Below are 20,547 nucleotides of genomic sequence, written 5' to 3' on the forward strand. Positions count from 1 at the left end.
TTATGCTTTCAGCAGATTTTGAGGGAAAAAAATGTATTGAGTTCAAAGTAGTGATTAAGTTTAGGTGCCACTGATTTGCGCAAACATGGGCTTCCTCTGTAAACTCTGTCGCATACCATAAATGATGCATTGATTAATACACTAACGCGTAAGAAAATGTAAGGCCCCATGACATGGTTACCTAAAAAACAATGCCAGGCCTGTTTCTCTATAACGGGTAATATTGTGTAATGTTATTTCTATTTCAATTCTATAAAAAAAATAATTATAATTATATTTATAAGTAATCTTAATTTTATAATTTTTTTCTCTGTTTTTTCATTCTTTATAATTTTACATATTTTTGGTTAAATAAAAAACAGTTTAGAAAGGTGAATAGCTCCATGACTAGGAGCATAAAAGAAGAAGTCTCAAAGAAGAAGTCTTCTTTTCTCTTAATCTTAAGTCTTCTACAAAAATGTATAGGTGTACTTTCTTTTTCGTATTTTGCACCATATCAATTCTAATTAAAATATCCCTCTAAAATGACAAAAATAACTTTAAATAAAAAAGGGTGTAGATAAAAATTACTTATGAATCCTTTATCTGAAAATATTCTAGATTTCTGGAACACATTTTTCAATTCTAGAAATTTTTATCCAGAATGCATTTTCAATTGTGTTTTGGATTTTTTTTTTCCGGAATGTATTTTTTTAGTTTTGGATTATATTTATTATTCTATATTTTCAAATTCAAATTTAAATGATATGATATGAATGGACCAAGAGATTTAAAGAAAAGCAAAAAATAATGACCATATTTTTCGAAAAAAAACTTTAATTAAAAACCCAATCACAACAATAAGGAAAACAACAAGAAAAGAACTCTAAACACTTTTCGGAAATGCGGTTAATCATAACAACAAGGAAAAAACTCTAAACACTTTTCGGAAATGCGGTTTATAAATGTGGCTAAAATCATATAAACAATTCATTATTTCTTTCATTTCTTTTTTCTTATATTTAATTATTATTATTAACTCAATAAAAATGTTATAAGACTCATACTTTAAAAAATTTAAATTTTAAATGTTATTATATTTCTAAGAATGGAAAAGTTAAAAACCTTGCAGCAACAAGGATTTTAAATTAAAATATAGTAATAATGGGGGACCTTTTTCTCATTACAAAATTACCAAGGACACATATATATTGTGTCATTTGTGGCGTCCACTGAATACGTGTAAATCACCGCAGTAGGTTTTTTTTAGAAATTGGGACATTCTTAGCATGGATTACATAACCTAACGGATATATTCTAAATTTGGTTTAATAGATTTCCTTTTAAGAATTTTTAGGAAAAGAAGGAATAAAATATTATTTTGTATGTGTTAAAACCAATTTATAAATGAATTAAATATCGTGAAAATAAATAATAAAAAAGATTTCTATAATACATAAGTTAACTTTAGTTTCACTACTTATTGGCATTTTTATAGAAAAAAAAAACTAAATAAATTCTTATCTTTTATATTATATGGAGTTATGTTACCCGCTCAATAACTAATTTATTGCAATCTTGGTTTGAATGTGGAAGACAAACATGAAGGTAGGTGAAGTTGAGGATTCTATGAAAAAGAAGAAAAAAACTAATTTCAAATTTAAATTTGACTTTGTATGTACTATGTAGGTAGACATTACAATAATTGTAAATTAAATTAACATTTATCATTATTTTAGTCATTTAAAAATAATTGCAAATTTAAATTTTCAAGTCTGATATAGTAAATGATTTAAGTCTCACTAAAACAATGATCATAAATAGTTAACTTAAGAATTGAGTGTGAAATGTTAGAAGTGATTAAATTTACGACTAAAATGAAATAAACATAAGTACTAACTTTATTTCTATCCAACATTAAATAATTTCACCCCTTTTCAATTTCTTGTGAGTTTTGAAGCTTTAGAGAAAAAAGTGTGTAATTTGAATATGAAAGTTGTTATTGAGGTGCTCTTTTTATCTAACTGAGGTGCCACCACAAAAAGACAAACAAAACCAAACTAGAAGAAATTTTAAAAAAATGAAAAACAGGCCAAAGGCTTTGCACTTCCCTATGTGCACGATTATATCAATTTTATTTTAGTATATATTTTGTTATTAAGTATTTTTCCAACATTCAGTTCTCAATTGTAGTGAAGTGTTAAACGCAATTGGTGGTGCACAAAAAAAGTGAAATTAATTTAAGCTACAACTGAAATAGTAACATAAAATATTATTGTCCCATAATTTTGTCCATAGTATTAATATGAAATTACGCATAAGACTCGAATTCAAGACTTGAGTTAAGAAATATGAGGACGATTGCGGAGCTATTCTGAGTTTGATTACCGTACAGTTGTTAAATGGTGACAGGAAAAAATGTTTGCAGAAAAGCTTAAGCTCAAAGCAACAATGACTTTACTTACTACAAAACGGTAACGGTTAGATTTTGCTCCATTTGCCTTGTTGACCAGCATCTTGGGTAGTGTCCAGAAACAGTGGCAGTGGTTGTCAATGCTGGCTTAAGTTTTACTCCTTCTGTGTTTGTCAACATCTTTGGGTGTCCTTTTTGGAGTACGAAATAATAGGTTCATATTGGTGCATGGAAGTTTCCTTACATATGCAGGTTTCAATTGAGTCATTTTGTAGGGATACCAAAAAAGTGAGTCATATTGTACAAGAGGAAACTTCCTTTTCCCTTCTTTCCCTCCCAATAAATTATCATCCCAACAAATCATGCAAAGGTGAAAGATAAACAAGTTTTGATTTCTGACCATTTGTTTAAGAGAAATGAGCACCACTCCGGGGATATATTTTGATATTGGCAAGAAGGCTAAAGGTTTCTTCAACTAGTTATCATTCTTGCTATTATTTTCATTTTGATCTTTCAGTTTTAACACAGATTTTGCTTACTTTTTGTATTAGATGTTCTGCACAAGGACTATTCAAATCTGTCACCAATTCACTTTCATTACCAATTCATGGACTACAACGTAGACCTCTCTTGTCAATGTAATGTGAATATATACTCTATCTTTCTCTTCTTTTCAATTCTGCTTCTGATTGAAAGTTGAAACAAGTTCATGTTTTTTGTTATTTTTTAATGTTATTCAGTTGGAATAAGGGGTCTGTTTATGTAGATAACAGATGAGTAAGCTGATATTTTGGTCGTGACAAAAATGTTCAGTTTGCAATTTAGTTCTGATTTAAATTATATCATGATTCAGTCCTCTAACTTTCAGACCTGTTTCACTGAATTCCTCTCGCTCAGTAGGGATTAATGTGGAATAATTTTGACTAATTCAATTACTAATCATGGACATAATTTAGTTGAAGGTAGAAATTGCAAGTTACATTTTCAGTGATCAAAACACCATTTTACTCCAAACAAATATCAATTACAGATTGAACTCAAGACCGCTTTTCTGCGACCTTCTTTTTGTCTTTGTTTTTTTGGGTGAATTTCAGTCTTCGTTTCATTTTGTTTAGCATCTTCAGTTAGTACCTCACGAGTCATATAATCATATAAGGCATCAATTAGTCGTGAAAGTTTTCCATAATCACTAGGAGAGCCACGTGAATTTCTTAACAAGCCATGGAATTGCATGCAACATGTCTAACTTTAGTGTTTTTGCTGTTGCATCCTTTACAGTAAATGAAATTGTGCCTGGATTCAGGAGCCTTTTCAAGTGCACCATACCTGATTCTGGGAAGGTAAAATTAGTTTTCGCTTTCCTACATACTATCAGTACTACACATTGTTTGATTAAAGAAGATATGAAAATAAAATGTTTAGTTTTTCCAGCAAGTTAAGTGCATGAGTTGATTTTAGCTTACTTGAAAGTTAAACATGGCCTTAAACATTTTATTTTATTTTTCTACATCTGACTATTTTCTGGAATCATCGTAGGTAGAACTACAACACTTGACTAACTACACTGGACTTACTGGATGCATTGGACTAGAAGGAAACGTGGAAAAAGGATATGCCCCTGTTCTAAACATGTCGGGTCTTGTGGGAACAAACATCTTGTCCCTTGGAGGCAATGTTGCTTTAGACATACCAACAAGATCATTCAGTAATATGAATGCTGGAGTAGGCCTCAACACTCCCTTCCTTGTTGCTTCCTTGACCATGTGAGATATGTTGTACAAGAAGTATAAAAGCTAAATTTATCAGAAAATGTATAGGGACATCGATTTGTTCCGTATAAACTAACTAGAGAATTTAATCATTACAGCTTAGTGTTATATTCTTGTTGCTTTCTGTTGTGCAGGCATGACAGTTTCGACATTCTGAAAGCCTCCTGTTATCATGAAGTGAACCCCCTAAGCAAGACTGCCATTGCAGCTGAGCTGAAGCATAGCTTGTCAATGGGGGAGAGTAGTGCCACCATTGGTGCTCAGCATGCACTTTTTCCGCAAACGTTAGTAAAGGCTCGATTTGACACCTTTGGCAAGGCAGGCGCTGTTATTCAACAAGGGTTCTTGGAGAGATTTTATGTGTCTATGGCTGGAGAAGTGGATTTTAAGACCACAGACAATAACTTGCATCCCAAGGTTGGAGTCTCTGTGGCTTTAAGACCCTAGTCAATGCCACTGAGATAAGCTTTCATCTCCAATTCAGAGGTTGTTGGATGGAAGGAGACTTCTAAATGATGGCACAAAACGGATGAAACTTTTCGCCATCCATTTTCTTCAACATTCAACAACAATATGAGTACCAATGTGCCATGTCTAGTTCTACTACTCATACACAATTTTTATAAATAAAATTATTATAGTACTAGTCATAGATATTTATTTATCTTCTTTACCTGTTCAAGTTTAAATTAATTCGTGCTTATTCTTGTAGTTGAGTCTCTGAGACAAATAGCTCCAGAATTACTTCTTTTCTTGGATGAGATAGTAGCTTCCGTGTTACTTCTGTTCTTTAATTAGCTGTGAATGACTTTATTATTTCTAAAATGTTAGTCGTTTTATATTTTCTTGGGAGAAAGAACTTAGCACTGCATTCCAAGCAAACCTTCAGGCTAGAAAGCGTAGAGTTTAATTTAAGGATTAGCACGAATCATTCTCTAACTGTATATAAGAAATTTATTGTTCAACTTCCACAATCTAAACAAGTTGTATATACAGATACTTGATAGTTTGATTATGCATGATTCAAAACAAAGACAACAGAGTATACAGTATTACTTTGTGTCTGAAAGTATAGATAAAAAAAGGTCCTTAAACTGGTCCTCCAAAGATTTTGGCCAACAAATCAATCCCTCAAAGATATAAATAAAGACTAATTTTAGAACATAGGTGGTAAAGTTTTAGATATTTGTGGGACTAATTTGATGGAAAAATTCTTTAGAAGATTAATCAGTTGACGTTATAATTTTTGGAGGATCAATTTAGCAGTTTATTCTAAAACCAAATCACAAAACAGTGCAGAGAAATACAAGTATATAACCACAGGCGCTAGGTGGAGTAGAAGCTAGTGATGAGAAGCCTGAAGAAGGCCATCACGAATTTGGGAAGCAACTTCACGAACAGCACCAGGTCCATGTGGAATGAATACAGAAGAAGACTTGGAGGCAGCGCCAATTTCTTTCAGGGTGTCAAAATACTGAGTAACCAGGACCATGTCCATAACATCTTTGGCAGTCGTCCCAGGTACATTGACTGAGAATCCAAGCACACTATCTCTCAATCCATCCACAATTGCTTGACGTTGGCGAGCAATACCCATCCCAGAGAGATATTTAGATTCAGCCTCACCCTCAGCTCGTTTAATTAGCAAGATCTTCTCTGCCTCTGCCTTCTCATTAGCTGCCACCCTCAATCTTGCAGCTGATAAAGTGCATAAAACAATAATTCCATCCATCACCAGAGGAAAGATTGCTCCCCACCCATGTTAGCATAAAGCAATCAAGAGAGACTATAAACACAAACAATCCTATGACTCCAAAATTGCACTTCATACCATATTATACAGCGAAAATAACAAAATGTAAGGCCTAAACAATATTTCTGCGAGAAATTAGATTTAGGATCTAATACTAAAGAATAAGAGCTTGCAAAGTACAAGTAGCTGCATATACCACTAGGAAAAGGAAGATATTAGTCATATTTCTAAAAATAATCAAACCCCTTTCGAAGAATAAATAAAGTATGGGCAGAAAATGAACATACTAAACTCGAATAACATACCAGCATTGATTTCATTCATAGCTCGCTTCACATGCTCATCTGGGTCTATATCAACAATCAGTGTTTGAACAATTTCGTACCCATAAGCTGACATAGCCTATTAAGATAATAAAGCATGATATTCAAATTAACATAACTTCACTGTTCATCTTATAAGTAAACAATATATTTTCACATTTAAAAACAACCTTCTCAAGTTCTTCTTCCACAGCTTTGGCAATATCATTTTTCTGCTCAAAAGCATCATCCAAGTTGAGCTTTGGAACACTTGCCCTAATTACTACAATGAGAATAGAAATTTCACCTTAGCTAATCAAATATGCTTAAACCACTTATTGCAGGCTTCTGTTACTGAGTATTAGAGCTTATACCATCAAAAACATATGCCTGAAGTTGGGTTTTTGTATTGCTGAGTTTGTAAAAAGCATCATTGGCCTTCTCTGCCAGGGCACGATATTGAATTGACGCAACAACATTAACAAAGACATTATCCTGTAAGCAGACAAACATTTTAACGGATCAACTTTAATTCAACGGGAAAATAAGAAATGTTTACAAAATAATATGTTATACATAGAAAACTGAGAGTAACCAGTACTAGTGAAAGACAAATAAACATACAACAACAAATCAAGCTTTTTCTAAACTTATATAGTATGAAATATCTTTATCTTTAGTCGAGGTGTCATCTCCAATCTCCAATATTATTAATAATCATGTCTTAGACTAACTCATGGACCTCGAAATCCTTTTCATTAGTTTCCCTATAGTTTTTCTAGGTCTCCCTCTGCCTTTCGCAATAGGACTGCCCTCTAGCCTGACAACGAAACACAAGAATGACAACCAAATAAACTTAATAAAAAATCTCCATGCCAAAATGAAAGTATTTGTGGTGATTAAAGACCAAGAAATGCCTTAAAATATTGGTTATAGTTAAAGTGTTAGGCAAAAACAAAACCTTTGTCTTGGTCTCACATCGAAGATCCAATTGTTGTAGTCGAAGAGAGAGATGACCAGCAACTTGTTTGCCAAGGAACCATGGCATGCAATGGCATCCTGGCTGAAGCACCTGCTCAAATCGTCCAAATCCTTCTTTTACAGCCACTGTAGATTGCTCAACTTGCACACAACACAAAAGATTCCCCATTGCTGTTAACTGCAATATTCGAATGTATCAGCACTAACTCAACAAGGTACAGAATTTTGAAGATGACAATTGAAGGATGCAAGAACTGAATGCAAGAAATTTGAAGGACTTAGACTAAACACGAACAGCCAATCTACAGGCTAAATATGGACACAGGGTAAACTACAAATTATTTCACACATTAGCAAAATCTATGGATAAACATTGAGTTACAGTCCTCAGCAGCAGGAGAGAAACCAGTGTTCATACCAACAAAAGTCCAACAAACCTCTACTGGAATATTAATTGGTATATTAATGCACTGGAAATGAAGTGCAGTAAGGTTGAAGATGAAAAGCATAGGTAACCAAAATATTTTATCAAGGAAACATTGATTGTGTTATTCCTACAAGCTATTCAGGGAAGGGTATGCAACATGAATACGGTAGAAGAGTTTAACCATTAAAAAGGATGCCCAAAACTTGTACTTTTTACAGCAGACTTTGAGAATTCGAACTAAAGAAGGCACAATACTGGACAATATAAGTTAGTTATTTTATATTGAGTCACCAACACTAGTCCCAAAATTATTATCACTGGAAGAAAAGAAAAAAAAAAGGCAGAGTTAACTGGCAAGAAAAGAAATAAACAAATCAAAGGCAGTATGAGAAAAGCCTTGCCAAATTAATGAATTCACCCCATAAAAGATTACTATGAAATCTGGAAGCCAACATCAGATCATTTAATAATCATATCCAAATCATGTAACCATTGTATATTAAATCACCTACTCCAGGGAGACTCTTTTGTTCCAGTGATTACAACTACTCAGAAACCGTAAAAAATCAATCAATGTGGATATGCTTTTATATTCTACAAAAGAATTCATCCCAACTCTCCATGCAAAAACAAAAAGATAATTAGATACTCACATCAACACAGAGAATTAGAGCAAGGAAAAGTTACAACTTAGAAGCAAAATACTGAGGATCAAAATGGCACCTCAAGATAAAGGCTTCCAAAGCAAAGCTGACTTGGAAGAGCTCTTGCTTAAATTATAAGCCACACACTGGCAGTAGACAAACTTGCTATTCTTGACATATTCATCACCACCATCAGTCATGACGCATTTGTCTTAACCCTATATTCTATAGCCATTGGCATACACATATACAATTTATATATTGTCTGTCAAAAACCCAGAATTGCAAGCTAACTTCCATGACAAGCCAATTACAACACAACCTCGTCAAGGAGATTTTACCAATCACAATCCTCCTCCTGATACAACCTAGAAAACTACTTATTGCCCTTCTTTTAACTTATTTGTGGGACAAGGGCATACAAAGTCCAACCCTAAAAATATATAAATAATTGAAAAAATATTCTTTGACATCATCTTTTTTTATCTACATCCATCTAAATTGCTATTCATAATAAAATATTATATTACAATAATAAAATAAATATAAATAAAATGTTGTAATAACATAACAATTTATGAAGTTATAATTTGAATATAAGAGAAAAGCGGAAGTGTCAATGGTGACTCTAAATAACAAGCCACTGGGTAAACGCTAACAACCATTGCACACAAACAGAGTTGGAAGATTTTTTTTCTTAAATTAGGCTTTTTTTATTCAAATTCATTAAAATGAACAGATTTTTAAAAAGTACACAAAGGGTAAGTCTTGTTTTGAAGGAACAAGAAAAGTTGTTTTTGAATAGAAGAGTGCTTTTAATACAATTTTTTTATTTTTTTATTTTTAATTTTTAATGAAGTCTTACGATTTTATTTTCCTATTTTTTTACATTAAAATTTATTTATTTTATTTTAGATAAATTATTATTTTTTTCAAAAAATATATTTAATTCTTTGATAAAAAGAATTAAAAATTTGTTTAATTAATTATTTCAAAAAATTATACACAACTTCTATAAAAAAAAATTAAAGTTGTGTATATAATTTATAAACACCATTTTTTTAAAAAGTAAAAAAAGTTAAAATTAATTTAAAGTTGTATTTAAAAAATACGACTTCAAATCCACTTTTGTAATTTTTTTAAATGTGCTCATGTGGATAAATTTAGTTAAAAAGTAACATGAATGGGATAATAATCAATACTATCTTCACCTGTAAAATTGCTTTTGGTCAGCCTTATTTTCTATTTTTTTAATGATTTATCTCTTTCAATTTATTTAATTTGAATTTTTTTTTCAAAAATAAAATATTGATACTTAAAATAATTTTTTATCATTTATAATTTACAGATTTTTTTTTCTGTTTTATAGTTATAATAATTTTATTGTATAATATCAGGTTGGTACCGTATTAATATTATATATATATATATATATATATTAGATTTTAAAATTTTATTTAAAATATATGTATATATATAATTAAAATTAACATGAATATTAAATTTTAATTTATTAAAATAAAATAACTTCAAAACATTACATGTGTTTTCTCCGTGAAATAGTTCATTAGTATTTCAGTCCATATTAGTATTGTTAACATCTTTATAGATTTATTGGCAAACTTAAATTTTTGTTATTAAAAAATGGAATCCATAAATATTAGTAAGATTTTAGTATTATTGTAGGGATGTTTTCCTTCTATAATGATGACTATTAAATCTAAACTTAATGTATAGACTTAAATATGTTTTTCTATTCTTCATACACTATTGGACTTTGTTTCTTGTCTTTAATTAAAAAAAAAAAAATTGTATCCAAAAAATTTTATTTTAATTTTTGCCACAAAAGTGATTTAGATAAATAAAAAGTGCTCTAAATCAGGCTTTAGAAAACAAAAAGTAGAAAAAAAAGGTTATTAGGGATAAAAAGGTTCAAAAAAATATCAAGGATTAAAAGCGTAATCTAATAATTTATCGAGAATAAAAAATACTTAACCATTAGATAAACTTTGATTGGTTTTAAAGGTTGAAATGGTGGGTAACGTGTTCTCTTGTCAATACTTAAGAAATAGTTTGGAAGATACCACTAAAAGGAGGAAAGATAAAATATGGATAATGAGCTTATCATTATATAAGCGAGTGAGACAACAATAATATTTATAAATTTAATTTCTACAGAAAAAATACATAATATTATAATACTTATAATAAAATGAAAAGTATTTATATAAGTTAAATGAGTTAACTTAGAGAAATTTGTTTTGAATCATAATTTAGAAGTAGAGTGGTTAAAATGAGCCTAAATTTACATATTAAGTGGAATCATATTAAAAATGACTTTTTTTATAATATGTCAAAAAGAAAATAGACTTGATCCACCTCAAGATGAACTATATTCACCTAGTAATCAATCTAAAAAAATCATCTAATTGCAAATATGATGTTAAATTAAAATTCTTTAAGTTATCAAGTAATACATATTATGTAAAACTTAAAAACTTATAACTGATGGATCAAAATAATGTTGACATATGACAAGAAGATCTTTCCTGACTTGATGTGACATTCTAATTCTTCAATTCATTATGCATTGTGTGTTGTTGTGACATTCCTAATTTTTTAATTTATTATGTATTATGTATTGCATAGAATCTTTAAATTTTAATTACAAAGTTTAATTTTTATATAGTTTATTTTATTAAACATAAAAAATTACCTTTTTTATTTTAAATTTTAAATCTTAAGTGGTATGATCTGTTTAGCCTATCAATTTATAGTAGACTTAATTACTATATTCTTAAAATTAAAAAATTAAATGTAATTTTTATTAACATGAAACCAAATAAAAAATAAATAATGGCACTGAAAATTTAATCCTTTTCAAATTATAGGATATTTTTATAAATGGAACTTAACGTATACAAATTTATATGTGTCTTTCAGTTTTGTTATTATTTAATTTTTCAAGTACTCAATCTTAATTAAATAGCTAGTATCAGATATTAAATAGCTAGTATCAGATATGGCGATCAATCTTAATTAAATACTTAGTATCATATATGACAATGTGACTGTCTTATTTTATATAGGTTCATCTCAAAATGCAAGTCGAATTGACCCGTCTCGTAATATAAATATAGGTTGATTTTTCTGTCTCGTTCCATATAAATATTAGTCTATATATAAATTTTTTTTAAAAATTTAATAAAAATATTTGTTATTAAAAAATTGAATATAAAGAAATCAATAAAATGTTTGCTACTTTTTCATTACTACTGAAAAATTGAATAATAAAATTGAATAATTATAAAAAAGTTGAATCTAAATTAATTATAACTGAATAAAAAATTGAACCTAGTACTAATATATAAACATCAATATTATTTTCTTCCATTTCAAACATAGTGAAACATCAATAATTCAATTAAGATAAAACATCAAACATCAATATTTTTTCATTTCAAAACATATTCAAGCATCAAACAACTATATCACTACATTAAAATATGATCCTACTAGTAAATTGATGTTTTTCGTGGTTCAAAGTATAAATTAAAATTAATGATTAACAAAGTACAAAATAAAATATGATACTGACAACACGATGATTTCGTCCAATTTGAAAAAACATTATTAGACTCTATATTTTGAAAGTATTTAAATATAAATGTTTAACATACACAACTTTATTTTTATGTTTGTATGGATCAGGTCAATTCGTCTCATCTCGTTATTGATCTATGCCGATTACGAGTTATGCAGAACTTAAAAATTAATGAGTCCACCACACTTTTTTGTAAAGTTGGCCCCGGCTCATATTGATCCAGCATTTTAAAATATTTTGAAAAATTAAGTTAAAATACTTTAACCAATTCAAACACGGTCATCGATAACATCGTGAATGAGAGATAATATACTAATTAAAATATAATGAAAGTGTATCCAAATATTATTTTATTATCCATTTGCATCCATCTCTGTTTAAAAGTATTTATCGTGATTGTCAACCACATAAAAAACAAATATATTAAGTTATTTTTTCAAAATTAAACATCTATGTATTTTTAAATTAGTCGGTGAAAGCAAGTTATTCTATTCTTTTAGAATGGCCACAGCAATATTTGAATATGGGTTTTCTTTAATCCATTTTACTTCACCATTAGATTTAATTGAGAACAGTTCCATGAAACTGAGTACATTGCACCAGCAATAAGGGAGAACAGTTTTCATGAAAATCCGAAAGGAAAAAAAATAAAAAAATAATATATATATATATATATATATAACGAGATATTAATAACTTCAATTTTTTATACAACTAAATTATAACTCCCAATATTATTATTATAATATTTTTATATAATTTAATTACAAATTTATTTTTTATTATATATATTTATTTTTAAATTCATCCCATGACAGTTATATACGATTTCAAGAATTATCAAAGTACCATATTTTCCGATAGATAGTAGGCAATGGATTAATTTATTTAAAATTAAAACTGGGTACATTGAACCAAGAAATAGTAGAGTGGAACCAATATTGGTGTATGCATGGACATGATGAAGATAAAGTCTCAATGTGCTGATTATTTGGGTCCAACCACAAACTACGAAGGAAAGTTATCAAGTTACAAGAAACAGTATATATGTACGTAGTAGGTGTGTTCTAGCTAGTATCCAGGCTTTGCTGAATGTTTGTATTTGTAGGAATTGGCCCAGAAGAGAAAATTAACGAAGTTGAGTACACTGAGAACACACATCAACCAGTAAAACCTCTCAAGGTGATAATGATTCAAGTTGGCACCCAAAAGCCATGGTGTGTGTCCAATAGCTCCTGTCATCTTGTTGATGGTGGACACAAGAAGTGTGCTGAAGAAGTACCCCATGGCCAGTGAGGCCCATGAGAGTGCTGTTGCCAAGGACCTCATGCTCCACGGTGCCTCTGTGAAGAAGAACTCCATCATGCCAGCCAAAGTGAAAAGATCAGCTGAACCAAGAAAAATGTATTGTAAGGCCACCCAAAGGAATGTTATTGGGAGGGGTTTGGTTGAGTCCAACAAACCAAACTTTGCAGCTGTTTTCTTTCTCTTCGTTTCCACCAAAGCTGCCACAGCCATTGCCACAATGGAGAGGAATAGGCCTGTCCCTATTCTTTGTAGATGTGTGATCCCCATTTCAGTGTTGGTTACTTTTCTAGCAAATGGAACAATGATGTGGTTGTAGAGTGGGGCAAGGATCATGATGAAGACGACAGGGAACACTGGTAGAGAAGCTGGTGGGACCTTGAAGGAACCAAGCATGGTGTTCATAGTGGCTGACTGTTGGACTGAAAATGTAGATAGCTGAGCTAGACAACAGTTTAGCATTATGGTGGACATAAATATGGGAATAATCCTTATCACAATCTTCACCTCTTCCACTTCCTTTACAGTGCACTCTAAAATTGGGTGAACTGGTTCTATCACTGCTTTGTTAAGGAATTTAAGGCTCTCAGTTAGAGTTTGGCCTGGAACCTCTTCTCTACTCCTACTTTCTTCTCCATTTTCCCTTTCAGTTGTATGGGATGGACTTGTGGCCATGCTTATGACAACATTGCTTGAATTCCTGGATTTGCAGTTGTTGCATATTGCTGCAACAAGAACCTTCAACACAGCAAATTCCAAACAGATTGTTTAGCATTTTATTTGACTACAAAACTAGTCATTTTCTGTTATTTATTCGGTCAAATAATTCATATTTGGTCTCTATACTTGTGTTGTGCCATTATAATTTTTAGTTCCAAAATGAGAAAGCAGTTACTTTTAATTCCTGGACAACTTGTTTGTTGGGTGTTGTGGTTTTGTACAGTAGAAAATTTTCTCTAGTGTTTGAGACATGACCATAGTTAAGTCTTGTGTAAGAATGAAGCTTTCATTTTCTCATGTAAGAAGTAAAACATGAAATAGATGAAAACTATATAATAACGACTAAATGAATTGTGTAACGTACTTATTCATAAGTATACCTTGAACATGGATGTAATGGGGCTCCCCGTTGGAATCTTGGTCCTGTACTTGAGTGAACCAAGAAGAAAAACTGGGATGGAGAGAAGTATTGAAGCAGTTGAGACTCCTAAACCCCACTGCCATCCCTTATTGTCTTCAATCCATACCACAAAAGTCACTGCAATTAATGCTCCACATGACAGGCTGAAAACAAAGTAATTGAAAAATGCAGATCTCTGCTTCCTTCCCTCTGGGGTATTCTCATCAAACTGCTCAGCCCCATGAGGAGGAAGTGAACCTTTTATACCCCCTACGCCCAGAGCCACTAGATACAGGCCTGCGAATAGCATTACTGAGTCCCCACCATAAATTTTATGGCATGGACTGTCGGTGATTCCCATAACGCAGTTTGGTGGTTTCAGTGATGGCTTGTGTGCTTGTATTGTGAGCATTAGTAAACCCTGTGTCCATCAAATAATTTCACTTTTAAAAGTACGATCTAAATATAGTAGTGATTATAATCTTGATAACGGCATGGAACTGCTTGTATTATACAGTTAATTCCTAATGAGCTTCAATTATTTGACTTCATTGAACTTAACTTATTTGATCAATCCATGCTTCTTTGGTAAAGTTGTTTCATTTGCTGTTTTGGTGACGTCTGATAAATCGTGATGATATGAAGAAAAGTTATTTTGAAAATTGGCTTGGAGTTTCACTTGTTAACTGTTTTACACGGAAGAATAGCGATATACTGACTCAGAATCTGGTTACTAGAAGATTGAGCACAATCTAATCTTGCTTCCTGTTTGGTGCACCAGCATCTAATGGCAATAAATGATAGCCAGGCCTCTTTCATCTTTCTTCTACTCTGTCATTTTAATTTTGGAGTTGGTTGAGGATGGAAAAAGGGTCCCTTTATGTGGGGATACTAGTACTGTACTACATGAGTGAAAGTCTATCAAAATCCTGACCATGTGGTTTTTCTCATAATAGTAATCAATTTTTTTATTTATTACAGTAAAGTGTAATTAACTACCTAAGTACAAAGTATAGGTTAGGTTCTCTTTTTTTTTTTTAACTTTTTATTATTGACACGTAATGACATTCAAAGCTACCAGACTATAACTTATATAGACGCTAAAGATAGAAGCTTAATTTATTACGATGAGAACTTACCATAAATTCTATAGCAGCACTTATGAGATAGATGGAGTAAGTAGTGATAAAGGCATCGGCCAGAAACCCCCCAAGAATAGCAAGGAGGAAGGATGTTCCCATGAACTCAGTGACAATGTTGGCAGAGGTGGATGGTGAAAAGTGCATAAACTTGGACAGATATAAAACAAGGTTGCTTGCATTGGCAAGATATGCTAGGTTCTCCAATACCTCCGCAGCTGGGGTTTGCCATGTCGAAAATTTACAAACATGTTATGCATATCAAAAACAATATGGAAATTTTGTGAAGGAGAAAAACGATTAAACAGTATATGGTTAAAAGAAGTACATGTAGCTAAAACATTTCGTGGTTCCAGTATATGAACATTGTTGTTAGAAAATAAGAGAAACATGAAAAGTGTCGCCAGACAGCCTTACCTAAAACAAAGGAGGCTGCAAACATGCCACCATGACGTCCTTTGATGGCTGGCCTGTTCTTCCAATCTACATACCCTTCCAGTACGGGCACCTGTGCTTCTTCCTATAACAGTTTTGTCAGTGGTGGTGTTAAAGCCAACTAAAGAAAGTAGTGCTATATACTAAAAACTAAGATAAACAACGAAAAAAACCATATTGGAAATTATGTATGAAAGTTTAATTTATACCATCCCGAGCTTTAATTGTTATATCCTGTATTTATCTTATTCTTCAATATGGTAATGAAGGAGAGATTGGGATGCTGGTGGCAGAATACTTGATCAAGAACACTTTGTATCATGTAGGAAGTGGTGAATAGAATAGAATCGCATTTATAGCGGGGGAAATGGAATTTCTGATAGAAGAGGAAAGGTCTAGACTATATGAAAGCAACCAGTCATTCTCCTGGATCCTTTCATCTTGCATTAATGCTGATGTTGACTGTTTCTACCGTTACTTTGTCGTTCTTGGTTCCTTTCATTTCTACACGAGACCATGCTGGGAATGAATGTTTCTATCTGGTTAAAGCAGTATATATAGTAACCAACTTTTGGTCCTATATTTGTTTTGAATCTTCTCATTTCTTCTGTATGTTTCCTGTGAATTGTTTAGTTGCTTATTGAAAAGATAAGGTTATATACATAAATGGAAATGATAATGATGGTAATCAATCCAACTCATTTAAAAATTTAAAAACCGATGCATGTTGGGAATTTTATAAAGGTGGCGGTAGATAATTGCATGAACAAAGCATGCAGTGCGTTGAAGTTGAAGTGCGGTGATATTTAGCAAGGGCATGGACATTAGGGCACCACAAGCTGAGAGAAATTAAAATGAACAAGTGGGCAACATTATTTGAGAAAAGGTCATAGTTGCATGATGGTGAGCGTGAAGGTAAAGTTAGGGAGAAGTTTTTCTCAAGCATGTCCCACACCCCTCTTACTCCCACAAGCACCCATGATTCGTTCACATAGTGGCTATAAGTCCACTGTGTTTTATGCTAATCTCAAAGATCAATGATTTGCCAACTTCACTATATCTCTTAAACTATCTTAGGTACAACCTTTCCTGACCAGTAGAAAACAAGGGGACCATTTTTTCAAAAACAGTATTGAAAACTCTGTTTGAATGTGACTGTGACTAGTATTTGTAGTTAGCAGGCCAGGCCAGGCCAATGGAGGCTTATGCAGGTCATGTGAATTTTGTCTCGTTTCAATTCCTTGAGATCGCTTTCAAGCTGTGTGTGGATCTTCTCTAAGGGGGCATTGGCTTTAGAACAGTGGTAAGTACCATTGAATAGTATGCTTGATGGTTAGAGTATGCATTAAAGTGTCCTTTATGGCCACCTTTAGTGTCCCTCTTTCTTTGGGTGAGCAGAGTACTGTGTATGGCTGTTGGGTCAATGCCATCTCCAAGTTCTGTGGCTAGGATCCCCATAACAATGGCTCCGTACCCATGTGCCACCATTTAACCTAACTCCGTTTCATTGCTACTGTGTAACACTCTTCCCTACATCTCATTACAAACATATACAAGGGAGATTTCAAGTTCTTAGTGAACCTCATTTTAAAACAAAAACATCAAAGTTGTATCAAAAGTTGTATGTGCCATGTTAAAGTATCATTTTCCTTAAAACAAACTATTACTTATTAGTATACAACCTGGTCTCTTACACGAAAAATCAATACTAATGTAGTCTTATTTTTTTTGTTAATACTTAAACTTTTTAAAATACCTCTTTAATTTTCTTACTTTTTGCTTAGTGGTTGATGTTATACTCTACACCCTTTATACTGCCTTTTGAATCCAACAGTCATAGCTTATAGTGACTCTGGTGGATGACTTAGTAGAAGAGATCAAATAAAAAATGCTTGTGATCAGTAAAACTGAATGATAAGTTTTATCTACAATGTTGTCCATAGTCATATATATATATTTCATCAATTAGAATGAAAATAATATCTAAACTCCAAATACAGTATCTAATCTGATAGCATTGAATTAATGATCAAGTGTCGATATTTTTGTGACAGGAAATAGGATTATACGAACCAATCGTTGGTTACAAGGTTGCCCTTGTGATAGGGGGTGTGATAAATATTCAAAAGCTCAGCATGAGGGTATGCTTCCATCTTCTTTTCTGTGGGGACTAATTGTATATTTATTTCACATACTGTACACATTTTTCTGTTGAAAGTTGTGACTCTGGATAAAATGTGTAGGTACAACAGATGAAGTCCACGTTGGCATCTTCAACTTGCCATTTGTGTGTTTTGGGCAACAAAAGTTAGGTTGATTATGAGTTATGATAATTTTACACTTTTATTGTTTTGTTATTATTATTATTTTAATATAATATTTTATTATGAATAGAAATTATCAAATGAACGTAGATAAAAAAGATAATGTCAAAAGAAATTTTTTCTAATGATTAAGTAGCATTAAAAAAAGAATATTGTAGTGATATTTTCACATCATAGTAAAACAAACCCTGAACCCTAAAACAAACTCTTGACAACTAAAAAATATCCATTATAATCTGTTCAAAAAGAGAAATAACATGATAATTATATACAATTCGTGAAGTGACTTATTTATATATTAAAATTATATAAAAAAATATTAAAATAATAATATTGAGGGTATAGTGGTATAAAAAATTAAGGTTATCAATATATTATTAAAAAAAATACTGAAGTTTGTAAGTTTGTGTTGTCCACGCAAAGCAAGCCCTTTATCTTTTTTGCGGTAGTAGTAGAAAAAAAAACAATGTTTAGTTGAGTTGGAAGTTAGCATGTGGCATGGTGACAAATTTGAAATTGCTCCAAAATTATTTGTTTTGAATCTTAAATTGATTAAAAATAAGAATATTTTATATATAAAAGATTATTAAACTTTAAGATTTGATAAGGTTAATTAATTTTTTTTATCGACAAATAGTAAAAAAAAATATCTAACAAAAGAAGACCAAGTTTACTAGACTCTAAAGAACATTCAACCTAATTTACAATATTAAGAGAACTATATAGTCTTGTGTCCAAATATCAACATCGGAAAAGTTACTCCAAAATCATATTCACATCTAATTAACTATATAAAAAACAGCTACTTAGAAACTCTATTTCAAATATACTTTTTTTTCATCAACAAAAAATAAATCCATTACAGGAGACATTTGAGTAGTATCTCAACTTTATACAAGATCAAAATCTCACAACCTAGTAACAAACTAAAGCCACAAACAGAATTGAAAAGATGGGACAATTTGTACTCTGGCACTAATTTTGAGCTGCACTATGCATGAACTGTGCAGAATTCTACTGCATCAACGCTGCATCATTTCTTCAAATTGCTAGTGCAGCAGCACGTCTGCAGCTCCCACCTTCCAGCTCTGCTTGACTTAATGCTCCATCTGCAACCGAATTTGAAGTTGACAATTATGCATCAAAATCCTCCTGTATGCTACTTAGTTCGCTGGCATAGGACAAGGGCCTCCAGCCTTCACTCCAAGAAGTGTTATGCAGCAAAAATTAGACCTTCATAATTGTGCTTACAGCCAGAAGAAAGGTCCTTACAACTGGATCCAATTATAGAAGCAAGAAATGTGGAGTTCGTATTCTGATATACTTAGTTGTCCCACAATCTTATACAACGTATATGTATTCCAGAGTACAGAAAACACAAACTATAAAAAATATGTCTAAATCTTCAATCATATTAAGATCACTAATTTGTTTAAACTCTTAAAAAACCTTCTCTAAAACACAACTTCCACTCAACTCATCCACAAAAAGAATATTCAAGTCCAATTCTGTGCACTATATTGAAATGCACAATTTTACATAAATAACTGCATCAGTCAAAAATCTGCAGTAGAAAATTTCACAACAGTATCATCCTTTAATGAATACCCTTATTCTAAGTGAGTACTAATTTTTGCTGTCTTACTCTTCAGTCTAGACCATCATATTACACCTTTTTAACCATTTACTATACCCTGCATAACTTAAAGTCAACCAAAATAAAAAAGGTTGAATTAAACTTAAAAGTTATTTTCTTACTATAATATCAAATCATCTAAAAACTTGATGACATTAAAGTTAATCTCTTTTAAAAAAACTCCTTCCCTATATATATATATAAATATCAGTATGTATACATTGGAGCAATGTGTGATGGAGATATGAGTTTAAGGGCGATTGAGTGGGTTATGAAGTTGGAAAGAGGGACATGAATGAAGAGTGTGAGTTAATATTTTGGTCCATGCTGGGATGGTTCTTTTTTCAGGTTTTGAATTCAACAGTCTTTTCAGATATGTCTTGGAGAGATGTGGTCCATTGAAAGAGCTCTGTCATTAGCCAAATCTCTTCTTTCCAGTACAACATTCAAGGAATGCACCAACACTTTTCCCTTTTCTCCTCCCTAAATTATTGTTATTCACTTCTATAGTTTAATGGAATTTTACCAAATGTCTCACGTCCATTACAAACAAATATCCATCGCAATTATCCAAATAAACTTATAAACGATTGAGCTTATACTGGAATCTAATCTCTAAAACTCATCCAAAAACTAATTTCTTGAATAATTTATTTTCAGTAATAATAATATGTTATTAAGAAATAAGAAAGGCTAGCACAATACTTTTTTGTCAC

General features: G+C 31.5%; 3 protein-coding genes across 7 annotated transcripts; 1 reads left to right on the forward strand and 2 right to left on the reverse strand.

The window, feature by feature from the left end:
• The first annotated feature begins 2,325 nt into the window (after positions 1 to 2,325).
• LOC137807792 (mitochondrial outer membrane protein porin 1) lies at positions 2,326 to 5,035 on the forward strand. The gene is made up of 5 exons (XM_068608593.1): positions 2,326 to 2,857; positions 2,944 to 3,030; positions 3,671 to 3,732; positions 3,929 to 4,155; positions 4,296 to 5,035. Exons 1-5 carry the CDS (start codon positions 2,809 to 2,811, stop codon positions 4,606 to 4,608), a joined length of 738 nt encoding a protein of 245 aa, XP_068464694.1. The 5' UTR covers positions 2,326 to 2,808; the 3' UTR covers positions 4,609 to 5,035.
• A 57-nt stretch (positions 5,036 to 5,092) lies between these two features.
• HIR1 (SPFH/Band 7/PHB domain-containing membrane-associated protein family) lies at positions 5,093 to 8,686 on the reverse strand. 4 transcript variants are annotated; one of them, XM_068608587.1, is made up of 6 exons: positions 8,348 to 8,686; positions 7,178 to 7,375; positions 6,591 to 6,711; positions 6,408 to 6,499; positions 6,220 to 6,316; positions 5,093 to 5,859 (listed from the first exon to the last, which is right to left on the reverse strand). In XM_068608587.1, the coding sequence occupies exons 2-6, from the start codon at positions 7,364 to 7,366 to the stop codon at positions 5,504 to 5,506; spliced, it is 855 nt and encodes a 284-aa protein (XP_068464688.1). In that variant the 5' UTR covers positions 7,367 to 7,375; positions 8,348 to 8,686; the 3' UTR covers positions 5,093 to 5,503. The 4 variants fall into 4 exon arrangements, with proteins under 4 accessions (XP_068464688.1, XP_068464687.1, XP_090155652.1 ...); XM_068608586.1 differs by having other exon boundaries at positions 8,278 to 8,413; XM_090299526.1 differs by having other exon boundaries at positions 8,315 to 8,370.
• A 4,039-nt stretch (positions 8,687 to 12,725) lies between these two features.
• On the reverse strand, positions 12,726 to 16,398 carry LOC137807793 (protein NRT1/ PTR FAMILY 4.6). 2 transcript variants are annotated; one of them, XM_068608594.2, is made up of 5 exons: positions 16,081 to 16,398; positions 15,854 to 15,956; positions 15,437 to 15,654; positions 14,278 to 14,718; positions 12,726 to 13,915 (listed from the first exon to the last, which is right to left on the reverse strand). In XM_068608594.2, exons 1-5 carry the CDS (start codon positions 16,081 to 16,083, stop codon positions 12,944 to 12,946), a joined length of 1,737 nt encoding a protein of 578 aa, XP_068464695.1. In that variant the 5' UTR covers positions 16,084 to 16,398; the 3' UTR covers positions 12,726 to 12,943. The 2 variants fall into 2 exon arrangements, with proteins under 2 accessions (XP_068464695.1, XP_090155653.1); XM_090299527.1 differs by lacking the exons at positions 15,437 to 15,654; positions 15,854 to 15,956; positions 16,081 to 16,398 and having other exon boundaries at positions 14,262 to 14,384.
• Positions 16,399 to 20,547: the final 4,149 nt, after the last annotated feature.

The sequence above is a fragment of the Phaseolus vulgaris genome, chromosome 3 (genome assembly GCF_051622355.1).
Source record: "Phaseolus vulgaris cultivar YP4 chromosome 3, ASM5162235v1, whole genome shotgun sequence".
NCBI lineage: Eukaryota > Viridiplantae > Streptophyta > Magnoliopsida > Fabales > Fabaceae > Phaseolus > Phaseolus vulgaris.